This window comes from Chelonia mydas, chromosome 9, assembly GCF_015237465.2.
Source record: "Chelonia mydas isolate rCheMyd1 chromosome 9, rCheMyd1.pri.v2, whole genome shotgun sequence".
Lineage (NCBI taxonomy): Eukaryota > Metazoa > Chordata > Testudines > Cheloniidae > Chelonia > Chelonia mydas.
Genome location: NC_057855.1, coordinates 100,628,008 through 100,645,369, shown reverse-complemented (window position 1 = coordinate 100,645,369; position 17,362 = coordinate 100,628,008). Strand labels below are relative to the sequence as shown.

At 44.4% G+C, this 17,362-nt stretch overlaps 1 protein-coding gene across 1 annotated transcript in view; it reads left to right on the top strand.

Moving 5' to 3' along the window:
* Positions 1-370: 370 nt before the first annotated feature.
* TEX11 (testis expressed 11) overlaps positions 371-17,362 on the top strand; it is a 134,484-nt gene continuing 117,492 nt past the window's right edge. The window contains exons 1-4 of the mRNA XM_027818533.3: positions 371-2,365; positions 4,137-4,258; positions 7,129-7,213; positions 16,300-16,379. Of these exons, the coding sequence (XP_027674334.3) occupies positions 2,332-2,365; positions 4,137-4,258; positions 7,129-7,213; positions 16,300-16,379 (321 nt within the window). The 5' untranslated portion in view covers positions 371-2,331. The remainder of the gene's footprint in view (positions 2,366-4,136; positions 4,259-7,128; positions 7,214-16,299; positions 16,380-17,362) is intronic.

Genomic DNA, 17,362 nt, shown 5'->3' with positions numbered 1-17,362 from the left:
GGGCCGTGCCTCTGGGCGGGGGGGGGGGGCAGAGCGAGGGGCGGCCATGAGAAGGGCCGTGCCCCTGGGCGGGGGGGGCAGAGCGAGGGGCGGCCACGAGAAGGGCCGTGCCCCTGGGCGGGGGGGGGGGTAGAGCGAGGGGTGGCCATGCCAAGGGCCGGGGCCCTTGGCTGGGGGGGCAGAGCGAGGGGCGGCCATGAGAAGGGCTGTGCCCCTGGGCTGGGGGGTGGCAGAGCGAGGGATGGCCATGAGAAGCGTCGTGCCCCTGGGGGGGGTAGAGAGAGGGGCGGCCATGAGAAGGGCCATGACCCTTGGGCTGGGGGCGGGGGCAGAGCGAGGGGCGGCCATGAGAAGGGCCGTGCCCCTGGGCTCGGGGGCGGCAGAGCAAGGGGCGGCCATGAGAAGGGCCGTACCCCTGGGCAGGGGCGGGTAGAGCTAGGGGTGACCAGGAGAAGCACCACACATCCAGGCTGGGTGCGGGGGGGGACGACAACAGGAGATGCATCGTGCCCCTGGGCAGGGTGTCAAGGGACAGAGCTGAGTGGGGGGAGAGGCCAGGAGAAGCACCAGGGTGTGTTCCCAGGATGCTCTTTGTCTTCCCTTGGTGTTGTATGTCAGACATGCTGGGGGCAGGGGGGCAGTCTCGCTGTCCATGGTCAGCCCAGCTGTGTGCCAGGACAGTCACCTTCCCCCTGGGCTGGGACAAGCACTGTGGTACAATAAATGCGTTAATGTGATCCCTACCACCCTGTAGTTCCCTGACCTGGCTGAAGAGCTGCTGGCTAGACCCTTCTCCAGATTCCCTTTGGCTCCTGTTTTAAAGAAAGAGTGCACAATGGTCCATAAGTTACTTAAGTGTCCCTCTAAACGCAAGAACTAAGAACTACACAGAGCTTTGATTACTTGTGTAATATTTCATCTGTGGTTTGTGCATACCTGTCAGCCTGGTGAGTCCCAGATGTTACTCCTGGGGGGAATTCTGTGCCAAAAAATTAAAAGTTCTGTAACAACAACAAAAAATTGTGAACACAATATTTTCAAATTCTGCATATTTTATTTGTCAAAATAACACAATGTAATCACATCAGTTTCAATTATTTTTGGTAATTAATTTCAAAGTACCTGTCAACAAGTATGTCTGTAACAATACAGACAACAAAAAAGATTCAGGAAATGTTTTTTGACAAATGGATTCTTTATTAGCCATATTAATACAGAACTCTGAGTAAATAAATCATTTAAACTACGATATAGAGCCATATTTCCCGCACCAATCAGCAGCAGTGCAAAGGTTTGGGGGAGTCAGGAGTAACAAAGGAGCTGAGAGAGAGAGAAGTAATTGCTGGGAAGGAGCCTGGGTGTGAACTTGTAGGGCTGTTGGGTATGGGTGGGAAAAGTATGGAAGATTTGGTGGGGGGGGTTGGGAGGGATTGTTAGGGAGCTTCCCCCATGCAGACCCTGGCTGACCCTTAGCCTCTCCCATTAAGTCAGGCACATCTGTCCCTGCACCCCCATGTGTCCTTGCACCACCTGTCGATGTGTCCTTCCAGCCCCACTCAGACACCAACTCCCCCCATCCCCATGTGTCCCTGTACCCCCTCCCCCCATGTGGCCCTGCACCTCCACTCCCACTCAGCCTCTGCCCTGGGCTGTCCTCCCCACTAGCCCTTATGAGACCCTGTTTATGACGCCCCCCACCCCCGGCAGGCCCATGCTGTTTGTCTCCCCATATTCCCCAGTATCTTGACCTGGCCTGACAGGCATTGTGAAGAAGGCAGGCTCTTTCTCTTCCCTAGCTGGTTGGGAGCTGCTGCTCTGTTCTGGTGCCATAGCACCCTCTGGTGGGCAAAAAGCAGAACTGCAGCAACTTTTCGGCAGAAGCTTTTTTCTGTGCAAAAAATTAAAAATATGGGTGGCTCATTAATTATGCATGTACAGTGGTGCAGAATTCCCGCAAGAGTAAGATATGAGACAAGAATTAAAAATGGGAGAGTCAAAAATAGCCAATCAGAAATGTGGCAGGGCATTTAACATAAATCACAATTTCTGTAACTTTGTTCCTGAATTAGAATTTTTGCAGTAAATCACTTGTGGTAATTGAAGTGAGGAAATAGCAAGTAGATGTTTGGATAATGGTAAAAATGTGTCTAAAGGGATGCTGCTTCTATTGAAGTCAATGGTAAAATACTCTTGACTTCAGTGGGAGTGAGATCAGGCTTATAATAAGAAATAGATGAGAGGTATAGGCCTGTGTAGTAGAAAAGTTGAATATATGGCTTTTAAAATAATTTTGTGTGTGTATGTTAAAGGACTTGATTCAACGCTTTAGAAATGAAGGGGGAATCTCACTTACTGGAAATTAAAGGTACAAATCAATAATCTCTGAAAAACTAAACTTTTAGTCCATAATTGTGTAAATAATTCAGTGCTACACATGCATATTTTGTGTATCATGAGGGAGGCCACAGGGAATAAAAGCCTCATTCCCAGGTTTTTCTAATTATAGTCAGGAAAATCTGACTTTTCCTGATGATATGCTTTGTCTTGGAGCCTGAATGTCAGGGAAGGCTTGATTAGTAAGAGCTAGATGCACTGTGGAAGGACGGTGTTCTTAGGCAGCTAGGGAGAATAACATTTCTGACCCTGAATAAATGCTTGAGATTAGTTTAGTGTGGGCTGTAAAGGTTTTGTCTAGCCCCATGCCCAGTAAAGTGAGCACACAAGTACAGAGGAGAAACAGGGAAGGAAATATCAAGCATGCTGTCCAATTTGCAGTCCATAATAGCCACTTGATGACTATCTTCAGCCCAAGAAAAACAAATCACATTACATAACTTGCAAACAAAGAGTGTGTGATTAGGCTTGATGTGCTAGAAGAACTGTTCACAGTCAAAGAAATTTTGGAGACAGGCTGGATTTTTATTAGAAAAAATATAATAAATATATATAGTCAGCTTTCTGTGAAACCCCACAAAATGGCCTTGCATGGTGCTGAAGAAGCCCTCCCCTTTCAGTTAGGACATTTCAACAAAACTTGTTTTGCTTTTTCCAGAAGTTGTTTTTGGTGACTTTATAGGTTAAATTTTTTATCTATTATAATATATTTTTTATTTATTATTTATTATTATTATTTATTAGTATTTAGTTGGGTAAAAACAAATATCTGTAGTGAATAAAAAATGTTCCTGCCCTGCATCTGACTGAAGGTTGTTCTCAGCAAGGCAGAGGTATCTTATTTTCCTTGTACTGTGCTTAGCTAATCAGTGCTCGAAAAGCAACTGGTTAGTGGATAAAATAACACTTGAATAATTACAGAACTAGAGACAAGGGAGACATTGAGAGGTTTTTGTTTCTCAAACCTGTACATGGAGAAGTTTTTACATTATGATGAACACCACATATTGAAAAGGGAGTGAGGGCCTTCCATTGATTGGAAACCCAGTAAAGTGATCTAATTCTCTCTATATTCAGGGACTGGTTAATACAGCAGCTAATTGAGTTTGTCAGTTTTCCTTTTAAACCAGGGGAGGAATTTAGAGACCCAGAATAGCAGTTTTATTTGTTTGTTTTTTTTAAATAATATGCTTCATAACAGATTGTATGGGAGTTTCAGGATTCTAGGTTCAGTCTATCATCAGAATTGTGACATTCCTTTCAGCCTTCTTAATAAAAGCACTGGCTTTAACTCACTCACAGTAAAGTTACTGAATGCAGGTTTTGTGCAACATTGTACTGTTAGAGAGTGCCAAAGGGTAAAAGTCGTTTAGAATGGAAACAAAAGACACTGTCAGGAAAGAGATATTTTTTTAGCAAAGTAAATGTTGGGCCAAAATTTGCTCTTGTTGCCTGGATTCAACTCCATGTAAGTTAACAGATTTAATTGGTGCAGCTCACCAGAGTTTAGCCTCATTGCTTACGTAAAAACTTCCTTTAGGTTTCGGAATTATTTCTTATGAGCTGTTTTATTTATCTTCCGTCAGGCTCTGCCTTCGCTGTGTGTATTTAGTAGACAGAAGGATATGGAGAAAATGTAAACTGATTGTTTTCTCTTGTTCAGACATTCAAAAATGATGTGCTGCTCTTAATCTTTGTGTGAAGTTCACTGCATTGCTGTCTTTTGTTTGTCTTTCTTTCAGTGCTGATTCAAGAGCTGGTGAAAAAAGACACCTCATCAAATGTAACTGAGATCATTGACAAACTGTTCAGTGAGATAGAATGTGTGGATAACGAGGCTGGGAATGAGATTCATGAGGTTCAGGTAGAAGGCTGGAAATAATTGCTGAGAACACTGGGTATTTAAAAACAATCTAATCTTGTGGCCGAGGTACAGGTGAACAGCTCTGTGTTGGCCATAAGAAAAGGAGTACTTGTGGCACCTTAGAGACTAACCAATTTATTTGAGCATGAGCTTTCGTGAGCTACAGCTCACTTCATCGGATGCATGTAACACAATTTGAATGCCTATTGGCCAGTGCAGATAATGAGTACACCTGGTTCTGACACTTCCTTAGAATATGTTCTATTCACATTTTTATAAAAGTATGGAGCATACAGTATAACATTTCTTTTTTATATCTCCTTCAGCACATTTGAAGAAAGTCAAGATATTTCTGACACATTAATATAAAACATGAGGCATAGTAAAGTAATAACTTCTTAAATGTTCTCTAACAAAATATCCAGGGGCCATATTAGCAACCGGCAGGAGATGTTTATTGTATAGTATGGTAGGGTTGCAGCAACTCCTCAGACCAGATTAATTTCCTTTCATTTGGAAAGAGAATGCCATATATTTAGTTCTAACATTACTGACATATAACATTCCTTCGTAAATTTTCTTTATACTGAGCGGGCTGCAAACTGCACTGAGCATTATATTTTTGTTCTTGGGCAAGCTTATGCTTTTTTGTGTGTATTAAATAATAGAGACAAATCCCTTACCGAACTATATGAGAGTAGACACAGTGGATTGTAATTGCTTTTTAAAGAGATTAGTCTATTGTGTTAATGAGTATTTTAAGAGTGTTTAAAGTATGGATTATGTAAATGTGTTTTGAGGACTTTAAAAACGTATTGACAGGGCCTACTACAATAGGGTATCATATAAATATGTGAGTTTGGCCTAGCCCTCCCTGCCGATTTTCCCCCCTCTGCACCTTTTAGCCCGAGTGAACAGCAGAGAGCACAAATGTGTTTCCAAGTGAGGGCAGAGTAAGGCTAGCTTCAGCAGATACTACTGAGCTTGTTCAGAATCATGCATGCTCAATATATGGTACCAAGTCCATTTAAAACAAGTGACTTTTTGCTTGTTTTGGGGCAGTTGGGTTGGCACTTTTATGCAGTCACATCCCGCAGGTTTTTCTGCTTGTCTTGTGACTGCTTCTGCTTTTTTTTCTTTTTTTTAACTATGCTGCCCCCCTCCGTGGATGTTTTTTGACACAAACCCTGCCCAGCATCATGGCATCCTGACATAAACCCTGCCCAGCATAATGACGCAACCCCCACCATCCACTTATATTTTCTGGCTTGTTTGTGGGTGGTATTCTGGCGAGTGCTTTGTGTATACAGGCATGGCTGTGCTTGTGTGCAGCTTACAAGGAACATTGTTGACATGTGAATGAGATATTATGAAAGTCCTGAGCGCACAACAACTGGGGCCTGTTACAGTGGAAATCTTTTGGAGGTTCATCACCTTAGATCAGTAGTATACACATAAGGGGACGCGCAAGGGTCTTGACTGTTTCCAGCGTCAGCCCTGTTCCCCTTCTGAAAATGCTACTTTTGCCTTTTCAGTTTGGACTCACTCTTATGAGAGCAACCTATTGTTAATTAAACATTTACTTCAGAAATTTGATGTGAAACCAAATATTTCCTACTATTGATTTGTATTGATTCATAGATGAATAACTTTTAAGGCTAGAAGGAACCATTCTGACCATTTACTCTGACCTCCTGCACAAATTGCATCCTGTGATTTCTGCATCAAGCCCATAACTTCTGGCTGAGCTAGAGAGTATATCTTTTAGAAAGACATCACTCTTGATTTTAAAGACATCAAGTGATGGAAAATATACCATGTCCCTTGGTATGTTGTTCCAATGGCTAATTACCCTCACTTAAAAATATGTGCCATATTTCCAGTCTGAATTTGTATAGGTTCAACTTCCAGCTGTTGGATCTTTTGCTAGAATAAAGAGCCCCTACTGTCAGAAGTCTTCTCCCTGTGTCAGAATTTATTCACCATAATCAAGTCACCTCTTAACTTTCTTTTTGATCAACTAAGTAGATTGAGCTACTTAGGTCTGTCACTGTGAGAGGATTTTTAGACCTGAAGCCATTCTTATAGCTTTTTTCTGAACCTGTTCCAATTTTTCAACATCTGTTGGGAACTTTGCATGTTTTGAATATCCTTATTAGACTTTGAAAGACATTAATAAGTCAGTTGTATCTTAATGGCAATGGATATGCTATTGCACAAGGTTTGTGTGTGTGAGATCATTTCATTCCAGATGGATGGAGTAAACTGGATCAAATGTTGACAAGTTCAGGAATGGGCTTGTTGTAAATGAGTGTAAGGATAATTGAGTAAAGTGATAGGTGAAGTGGATCTGCTCAGGAAGATGCTTTAATGACACAAAACAAAGGATTTAAAATGTTTCTGAAATCTTGCATTTCACATACAGAATTCCCTACTGTGCACAATTTCAAATTATGGCTGAAGACACTGATGGCCAATGTGGGTATGTGTTGATGGGTGCTATTGCCATCAGTCTGATTAGATCTTTTCAATTTTCAGAGTAGCAGCCGTGTTAGTCTGTATCCACAAAAAGAAAAGGAGGACTTTTGGCACCTTAGAGACTAACAAATTTATTTGAGCATAAGCTTTCATGAGCTACAGCTCGATGAAGAGAGCTGTAGCTCATGAAAGCTTATGCTCAAATAAATTTGTTAGTCTTTAAGGTGCCACAAGTCCTCCTTATCTTTTCAATTGCAAGTCATGTCATTCTTTGATTTACACAGACATATAGATATTTACCTATATATGGTTCTGTTACATCAAGAAGTTCAAATATGACCCAAATCAAGACAAAAAGGCAAATTCTAATGAAATTTTTTCTATCCTCCTAGATTGAAGAAAGTGCAATAAGCCTATGGAATTGGGCTGTGACTAACCGGGTAGATTCAGTCATCAATGATGAGCAAAGAGCTAAATGTATGTATGTGTTTTGTGTCCTAGATTAAAGTTCTTTTATATTGTAAAAAAAAAGCTCTTATGGTACTATTATTTTATTTAACATTTGTATGTAGTGCCATAGGGTTGTGTGTATCTTTGCAGATAAAATGAAGGCAGAGAGTACTTTGCAGCTGCTTTGTGTAACCAACTAAGGAAGGATCACTCCAGAGCAAGGATGATCCTCTGGTGACACGATCAGTGTAGGAGCTGTGATTTTGCTCCCCTTTCCTGCTGCCTGTAGCAGTGAAAAGGGCTAAGACCGGAGGAAAGGAGCTATGTCTGGACTCCTCTGCGCTTCACTAATCCTTGGCTATGTTTTCAGTCCATACGTTTTTGGAAATAAACAGAACTGATATAAGTGTCTGGGCTGTGCGGGGCTGCACTGATAGAAGATGATATAGACCTCGTGAGCTCTGTGCAGCTCAAATGCTTGTATCTTTCACCAACAGAATTTGGTTTAATAAAAGATATTACCTCACCCACATTGTATCTCTAATAAACCAGTTTAGTTAAATTGGTACAAAACTGTGTGTAGACAAACCCTAAGGATTCTGCAGACCTAAGGTTGATCTAACCTGGTGCAAGGCAAGTGGCCCTGCACAATGGGAGCATCATGATTGGTGGAGTGCAAAAGTGAGCTTTAAAGCCACCTTTGTATCTGCACCTTGACCTGCTCTCTCTGCAAATCTGCAGGACCCCAGTATCTGGTCCATAGTTTTTGCTGTAAGGGGCTCACAGTCTAAGTTATGTACATAATGCAGGGAGAGATGATATTAGGCAAAGGGGAAGGAGGGAGGCTTACTAGTTCTAGGGCACAATCTCATCAGCTCTCATATCATAGTTAAAGGTGACCTGCAAAGGATATTTAAAAAAATTGGGGTTGTGTTCTTTTTTTACTTTTTGATATATGAAGAAGAACTGAAAGATTTGTTCTGTTAGCTTTTAACTTTTGAAATATAAAGAACGTCAATCTTGTCTTTCTTGGTTTTGCCAGAGGATATTTTGGTGTTCTTTGAATGATTGCACAAATGTATTCATTTTTGGTGTTTGTGCGCTCAGCACACGGCCTTCAGAAACTTTTTTGCTCAGTAATACCCATTGGGCAGCTCAAACTCAGTTCCTTCTTACTGCCCACAAAGGTCGTTGGAACTCTATTCTATATCAAAACAATTCTTCTCTTAGCCTTTTTGTACCATAGTGTGTGTGTATATATAGATAGTTTAGTTTTAAGTGTTGTTAGGATAGTTAGTAAATTTCAGTTCTGTTTGGGGGGAAAATGACTTTTTTTTGGACTTGTTTCCCCATTTGTGGTTTTTCTATTTCTAGTATGGAGGTGCAGTATGCCCTGATTACTGGGTTTCCAGGTGTATGCTTCTTCCTTCAGGCCTGTGCCAGTGAGCAACCCACACAATAGCTGCCTGAAGTGCTTGGGAGAGGCACACATGAACTACCGATTCCAGATTTGCAGGGAGTTCAAGCCTAGCATAAAGAGGCTAGGCTGAAATTCTTGCTGATGGGGTGGCGCTCAGGCCACTGTCGGAGTTGTGCTGGTCTGACTTGGTGCTGAGTGCTGCGGCTTTAGTAAGAAGCTCACTTCCAGTATTAGCAGAATCCTGGTATCATTCTCCCTCGCCTGTACTGAGGAAAAACTACAAGGCTTCCAGACAGGCATCTGCCAAGAGAAGATCTCCACCAGCTTAGGCTGCTAAGAAATTTGAGAAGGAGTCGAGTAGAGTGCACCTGAGATCTAAGCACTCTTCCTCCAAATCTGCTTAAATTGTCACAGTTGGCCTCAGTGCTGCAAGGGGCACTGTTGAGCCTGGTGTTGGAAGAGGCAATGTCAACTTCTTTGGCACTGCAACAAGAGATCAGCTCAGTGCTGACTACTTTGGAGGCGTTTGTGGTGGCAAGAAACCTGCCTTGTCTTTCACTGCTGGCATCTCCATCCTTGCAAGAGTCTGTCTTTCACTGCTGCTAGTGATTCCACCTTGGGTACCATCCAAGGGAAGACCTGCTATGATGGCTTCACTCTGCCCATTGTCTGTCTCCTGGTACTGATCCCAGGCACCAACTGGATCAGCTCCACCATAGTTAGAGGAAGGGAATCTTCCTTGTTGGACTCGAAGGTGGGGGTCATATGTATCTCAACCCTGAAGCAGGAACCAATGGTCTCCACACAGTTCCTCTCTTCCCACTTACCACTTTGACTCTTCAGTGGCACCTCCCATGGGAATGTGGCCAGGTCAGTGGCCATTTTGGAACACTTGGGGTTTTCCCCCGATGTCCAGATCATCTCCACATCTTGCATACTCAGTGCCCATGTCTAGAAGGACTGACTCTATGCACCGAATGGCTCCATCCCCAGAGTCTGATATCGGGGATCAAGAGGAGGTTTCAGAGCCAGAACAATAGCCAGAGGAGGAGATTCTACCTCCTCTCCAGATGGTGAGGCCATCCTGTCTGGCAAAACTTCACCTCCTTCTGATGATTTTAAAGTTTATCAGGAGTCGCTAAAGAGAGTGGATGCAGATTTTAGTTTACAGGTCAGAGGTCAGTGAATCTTCACATCACCTGGTTGATGCTTTATCATTGGTGGGTCCCTCCAGGATAGCTCTGTCTATTAATGAGGCAATACTAGAGACTATAAAGGCTCTATGGCAGACTCCATCTTCACTGCCTCCCACCGCAGAAGGGGCAGAAAGAAAATATTAAGTGCCCTTCCAAGGTTTTGAGTACGCTATACTGGGCTTATTAGTCCTGACAGCAGCTTATGAGAGAGAGCATTAAGGGAACTAGGCTGCCACCCCCAAATCTAAAAATGCTAAAAAGATGGACTTATTAGGCAAAAAGATGTATTCAACAGGGTTTGCAGCTGCGTGTTGCTAACCAACAGGCGCTGCTGGGGTGGTACGATTTTTAATTTGTAGGGCTCCATGGAAAAGTTCAGAGAACTGCTTCTGGAGAACACTAGACAGGAGTTCTCTTCCCTAGTCAGTAGGGGCAGACTAGTCACGAGGACATCACTGTAGGCAGGACTAGATTCAGCATCTAGAACCATGGCTTTGGCAGTGGCCATGCATAGATCATCCTGGCTGCAGTCTTCTGGTCTTCCCCTGAAGTACAGAGCACTATCCAGGACTTGCCATTCAAGGGTCCTTCTCTATTCTCGGACCTGATGGACAGCAAGCGCCATGGACATAAGGACTCTAGAGCCACCCTGAAGTCCATAGGTCTGTACATGTCTGCTCTGGCCAGGAAGCAGTATCGGCCACAGCAGCTGCACCTATTTTCTGCTCTTCCTCTTTGGGGAAACCTATCGAAAAAGAGATCAAGATGTTATGGGCATAGGCCTTCCCTTCCTGCTGCTTTAGCTCTGGCTCTGGGCCAGGAACTGCAAAACAGCCATTTTGATGGGCCAGTCAGGGTCAGCCTATCAGTCTCTGTGTCTTCAGTCCTGAACCCCCTCACCGTCGCAAACTGTCTGTCCCTCTCCCACAGTGCTTGGTCTAGGATTACTTTGGATCAGACGGTCTGGAGCAGGTAGAAGTGGGACATATTCTCCAGTTTGCTTCTACTCGTCTGTCGCACCACAACTCCCCTTCCCTCTTCCGGGACCATTCTCATGAGAAACTCCTTGTCCAGTTCAGTCACTCTTTTGGTAGCCATAGAGGAGGTTCCATGTGATCTCAAAAGGAATATTTCTTAATTCCAAGGGCATAGGGTTCGCAGGTGAGGTGGGGAGTCTATGACTAATTTAAGATGTGTGTTAACTCATCAAATTCTTTAAAAGTATAAATTTTTGCATTGACACCCTCGCTTCTGTTATCCCTTCCCAGGATGCTGCCCTTAACATAAAAGATGCCTACTTCCATGTGGCAATGAATTAAGCTCACAGGAAGTACCTCGGTTTTCTGATAAATCAAAATAATTACCAGTTTAATGTACTACGTTTTGGCCTGTCAGCAGCTTTCAGGGTCTTTACAAAGGTCACAACAGTAGTACCTGCATTCCTTTGAAGATCAGGAGTGCAGGTTTATCTCTTCCTAGATGACTGGCTTGTCAAGGGCTGGTCCAAACAGCAAAGGCAGAGCAGTGTTCCTCTAATCCAATCAACACTCAATGCTCTGGGAGACAGAAAAATCTCTCCTCTCCCTGGTCCACAGGATAGAGTTTATAGAGTCTGTACTGGACTCAACTCAAGCCAAGGCCTTTTTTCTGGACTGCAGGTTCCAGGCAGTTTGATCAATTGATCATAGGTTTGAAAGCTTACCCCATCACAACGGCACAAAACTGTTTGAGGCTTCTGACTCACTTGGCATCATGCATCTATGTGGTTCAATAGGTCAGACCAACTCAGAACTCTAAAGGACTGGCTGGCATAAGTCTACTTGCTAAGCTGCCATCAACTGGACTCTGGGGTAAGAGTGCACTCCCATGTCTTCATGTCCCTAGGTTGGAGGACAGCTCCAGCCAATGTATGCGTAGGTATTTGCCCACTCACAACCAACTTTCACACTAGTGACAGATGCTTCAGTCCTGGGATGGGAGCCCACCTCAGTTCTCTACGGATGCAGGGTCTGTGATCCTCAGAGGACTTAGCTTTATACATCAATATCAGGGAACTCAATGCTGTCAGATTGGCTTGCCTGGTATTAGTCGCAGATCAGGAGAGTCAGCTTGTTAGTCCTGGAGAACATGGTGGCAGTGTTTTATCTCAACAAGCAGGAGGGAGCCCTCTCTTTTCCACTCTGTCAAGAAGCAACTCTACTCTGGAGGCTCTGTATTGCCAACTCAGTAGATCTAGAAGCATCTTACCTGCTGGGCATGCAGAACAAACTAGCAGACTACCCTGAGCAGATTTGCAAGTCACCATGAGTGGTCTCTTCACCCAGATGTGGCCAGATGCATCTTACTGCTGTGGGGTTTTCCATAAGTAGACCTATTTGCGACAAAGTCCAAGAGAACGTATCAGCAGTTCTGCTCCATATGTGGTCATAGCCTGGGTTCCATGACAGATGCCGTTTTGCTGATGTGGTCAGGCACGCTCCTCTGTGCTTTTCTACCATTCACAGAGTATTGCTAAAGATAAGGCAGGACCTGGCCAGAGTCAAACTTACTGCCCCAGCATGGGCCTGTCAGCACTGGTCTTCTGGTGTTGTCAGTGAAATGTCCAATTTCTCCTGCTCTAAGCTTGGACCTAATCTCCCAGGATCATGGTTGCCTTCTTTACCTGAGCCTACAATCCCTTCGCTTAACTGCATGGATGGTCCATGGCTATACAGTAGGGAGCACAGCACAGCATGGGGAGGAGCTGACCAGCCCTCTGTGAAGAAAAACGTGGTTCGGGACTATTTAGAAAAGCTGGATGAGCATAAGTCCATGGGACTGGATGTGCTGCATCCGAGAGTGCTAAAGGAGTTGGCGGATGTGATTGCAGAGCCATTGACCATTATCTTTGAAAACTCTTAGCGATCGGGGGAGGTCCCGGACGACTGGAAAAAGGCTAATTTAGTGCCCATCTTTAAAAAAGGGAAGAAGGAGGATCCTGGGAACTACAGGCCAGTCAGCCTCACCTCAGTCCCTGGAAAAATCATGGAGCAGGTCCTCAAGGAATCAATTCTGAAGCACTTCGAGGAGAGGAAAGTGATCAGGAACAGTCAGCATGGATTCACCAAGGGCAAGTCATGCCTGACTAATCTAATTGCCTTCTATGATGAGATAACTGGCTCTGTGGATGAGGGGAAAGCAGTGGACGTGTTGTTCCTTGACTTCAGCAAAGCTTTTGACACTGTCTCCCACAGTATTCTTGCCAGTAAGTTAAAGAAGTATGGGCTGGATGAATGGACTATAAGGTGGATAGAAAGCTGGCCAGATTGTCGGGCTCAACAGGTAGTGATCAATAGCTCCATGTCTAGTTGGCAGCCGGTATCAAGTGGAATGCCCCAAGGGTCGGTCCTCAGGCCGGTTTTGTTCAGTATCTTCATAAATGATCTGGAGGATGGTGTGGATTGCACCCTTAGCAAGTTTGCAGATGACACTAAACTGGGAGGAGTGGTAGATAGGCTGGGGGGTAGGGATAGGATACAGAGGGCCCTAGACAAATTAGAGGATTGGGCCAAAAGAAATCTGATGAGGTTCAACAAGGACAAGTGCAGAGTCCTGCACTTAGGACTGAAGAATCCCATGCACCGCCACAGACAAGGGACCGAATGGCTAGGCAGCAGTTCTGCAGAAAAGGACCTAGGGGTTACAGTGGACGAGAAGCTGGATATGCGTCAACACTGTGCCCTTGTTGCCAAGAAGGCCAATGGCATTTTGGGCTGTATAAGTAGGGGCATTGCCAGCAGATCGAGGGACGTGATCATTCCCCTCTAGTCGACATTGGCGAGGCCTCATCGGGAGTACTGTGTCCAGTTTTGGGCCCCAGACTACAAGAAGGATGTGGAAAAATTGGAAAGAGTCCAGCGGAGGGCAACAAAAATGATGAGGGGACTGGAACACATGACTTATGAGGAGAGGCTGAGGGAACTGGGATTGTTTAGTCTGCGGAAGAGAAGAATGAGGGGGGATTTGAAAGCTGCTTTCAACTACCTGAAAGGGGATTCCAAAGAGGCTGGATCTAGACTGTTCGCAGTGGTAGCAGATGACGGAACGAGGAGTAATGGTCTCAAGTTGCAATGGGGGAGGTTTAGGTTGGATATTAGGAAAAATTTTTTCACTAGGAGGGTGGTGAAACACTGGAATGTGTTACCTAGGGAGGTGGTGGAATCTCCTTCCTTAGAAGTTTTTAAGGTCAGGCTTGACAAATCCCTGGCTGGGATGATTTAGTTGGGGATTGGTCCTGCTTTGAGCAGGGGGTTGGACTAGATGACCTCCTGAGGTCCCTTCCAACCCTGATATTCTATGATTCTGTGAGCAGGGTTGCTCAAAAGGCATTCAAGAGATCTTGCTAAATAGTAGAAAGCCTTCTACAAGAATGACTGATCTTTCTAAATGGAGGTGTTTCTCCATCTGGTCTCACCAATATGGGGTATCACTGTCTGGTTCTTCAGGTCAACATATTCAGGACTACTTGTTATACCTGAAACACCAAGGTTTGGCAGTTAGTTCCATTAAGATACATCTGGCTGCTATTTCAGCATTCCATCTTAAGGTGGGCTGTTGGTCTATTTTCTCCAATAACATGTCCGTATGATTTTTAAAGGGCTTAATCAAATTATACCCTCAAGTGCAAGACTCCATTTCACCATGGGATCTAAACCTAGTATTGTCAAGACTTATGATCCATCTCTTGAATGATATATGTTGTATCATATATTCTCATGTCACCTTCGAGTCTTCCAGCATAGATAAGATCTGAATTTCTACTGTAAAAAAACAAGCAGAAAACCTTTCAGGCTTTCTTTATATGTCACAAACAAACAAAAAGGGTACAGGTTCAATTATATTTTTTGTAAATCACCTTTACGCATGGTCAGATCTGCTCAGTACTTGGATGGTTCAGGAAAATACCTTAGTATCTAGACAGAAAGAGAACCCAAGTGCTGCAGGAAATATTGGTGACTTAGTAAGTGGTACCTCCTGCCTCAATCAGTACTGAACCAATGCCCCAGCATTGCGCTAGTAGACTCTGTTGTTGCTGTTGCCATCTTTTAGATGATATAAAAAATTTAGGTCCTGCATGCTTGTGGTTGCTAAATTCTAAGTTCCTCAGAGCAGCACACTGTTGATTCTTAACAAGCAATAATAAATGAATTGCATCATGGTGTTTACCCTGATGTCCATTGTTATTGTTTGTTTGTTATTCATTCATTACAAAATGTTTACCCATGTGCCTAAATTACACTTCTTGTACCAGCTAATCTCCATGCTCAAGAGATGGAGAGAGATTCACTCTGATGAAGGGCAGGCTGTGTTTTCGCAGTTGCCTTTCCTTGGGGTTTCTGCTTAGGACAAGCTTTAACTCCTCCTGGAACTTTGTAGAAGCTACAGAGAGAAGGTGCTGAATCAGGCCATTCCCTGGTCATGTTCCCTTCCCAGCTAGTTCCACCCTGCTTTGTGGGCTGCACTGTACTCTAATGATCCTCTGGGCATAGCTAAGATTTTGACTTCTATGCACCTCTATAGCTTTGTCCCTTGCAGAATTATTTGCTGCCACAGACCTCCAGGATTTATGCCAAGATAAAGACTAGGTGAATCTGCTCCCAAATATGGAGAGTCTAAGTCTGTTCCAATTAAGTTAATAACAAAACTTCTGTTGACTTCAGTGGGGACATGCATAGGTGCCAACTTTTCCCCATGCCAGTGGGTGCTCAACCCCCCCACCCCCAGACCCGCCCCCATTCCAACCCCTTCCCCAAAGTCCCCGCCCCAACTCCACCCCCTCCCTGTTCCCGCTCCTCCCCTCCCTCCCAGCACTTGTCGCGCGAAACAGCTGTTTCGCGGCGGCAAGCGCTGGGAGCTAGGGGGAAAAAGCAGGCATGCGGCGCGCTCAGGGGAGGAGGTGGAGTGGAGGCGGAGGTGAGCTGGGGTGGGAGGCGGGGTGGGGAGCTGCCGGTGGGTGCAGAGCACCCACCAATTTTTCCGCATGGGTGCTCCAGCCCCGGAGCACCCATGGAGTCGGGGCCTATGGGAACATGGTTAAGTCCCACATGGTAGAAACATATACTACCCATCATACTTTACAGTGGAGTAAGGTTTCCAAGCTGGCTGCAGTCTCCTGGGCGCTTTTCCATTGGTGGGGTGCTTGGGTATGATGTGGAGCTGGAGCTTCTAGTCTGCAGCGGATCTGCTCTATGAGATTTACAGTTATAAAAACATCAGTTGTAAGCTATTATGCTGAATTCCATTTTACTCTGGTTATATGGGACAGACAGCACACAACAGTGTTCTGGTTGTTAGGTTAATGGGAATTTACATTACCTAAAAAATGATTGTTTGTGATTGCATCAGTTGGTGAAGAAGTAGCTTCTCCATAGTCTGATTTTAGAGTTGGAGTTCATAAGGGCTTGAAAGAACAGGGGAAGTGGCCCATCCTTATGTATGCATGCATTGTTTTCTTGCAGTGCGCCATGTTTCTTGCAGGCTAGTGTGCTTGTGTGAAGGCAGCGATCCTCCAGAGGAGATGGTGCGAAGGCAGATTTTGGTAAGTCTAGCTAAATGGTGAGAATGCAAGTGCAGTATGGTGGATTCCAAGGGAAATCTTGGAAAGGTACTTTCAAATGATAGAGTAATTCAGGAAAGTGAGTGAAATTATATTTCTGAGGGATGTATCTTCTAAAATTGGACCTGTGTTATCACAGTGACACGCGGTTGAGCCATTATAGTTAAGGGTTTCTCAGCCATACCATTATAAGCCTTGACTACCATTGACATCTGTTAGTCTTTATGGTGCAACTGGACTCCTTGTTGACTTCCATAGTAAACCAGCATAACACCTCTTAGTCCATGGTGAGAACATGAGTTGCTGAGGTCTCCCACATGGAAATTAACGGCACTAGCTCTGCCTTACCCAGCCAATACAAATTTTGTGAAAGAAGTAAATTACTGCTTCAGTACCTTATGGAAAAGAATGCATCTTGTCGTGATAACTGGGCCTACAAATTTACCCTAATTATGAGCTCAACTGTAAAAGGTGAGTGCAAGTTCATAAAATGCCACAGTAACCTGTAACAACAAATGTTGATGGGAAAAGGTGCAAAAGCAAGACAGACTGAATTAGGCCAAGCAAAAATGACTACTGATATAACTCAAGGAGTGTGTTAAGATCATGCTTGGTAAATAAGAAAAGTGTGGAACCGGAAATCAGTGAACAAAAATTGGTGTGTCAGACACTAGGCCTAATTGGTGGACAAAATGATGAGAGAATGGGCTGCTCGTCCATTCACACTCCCCTTTTGGGGTCCTCAAAAGAGACTTTTTGGGGAAAAGAGGGCTACCATAATGCTGGATGACGGAAAGACTAGCGAAGAGGAAGGAGCGGTCTTCACAATGATGGCTGTTGCCCCCCACTGTCTCTTGGGACCCAGTACCTTCTTCATCCTAATCCTGACGGATGTCCTGATCAGGCCAGAGAGAGGGACCCAGATGATACTAACACGTCCACTGGCTCTAGCAAACTCTCAAATA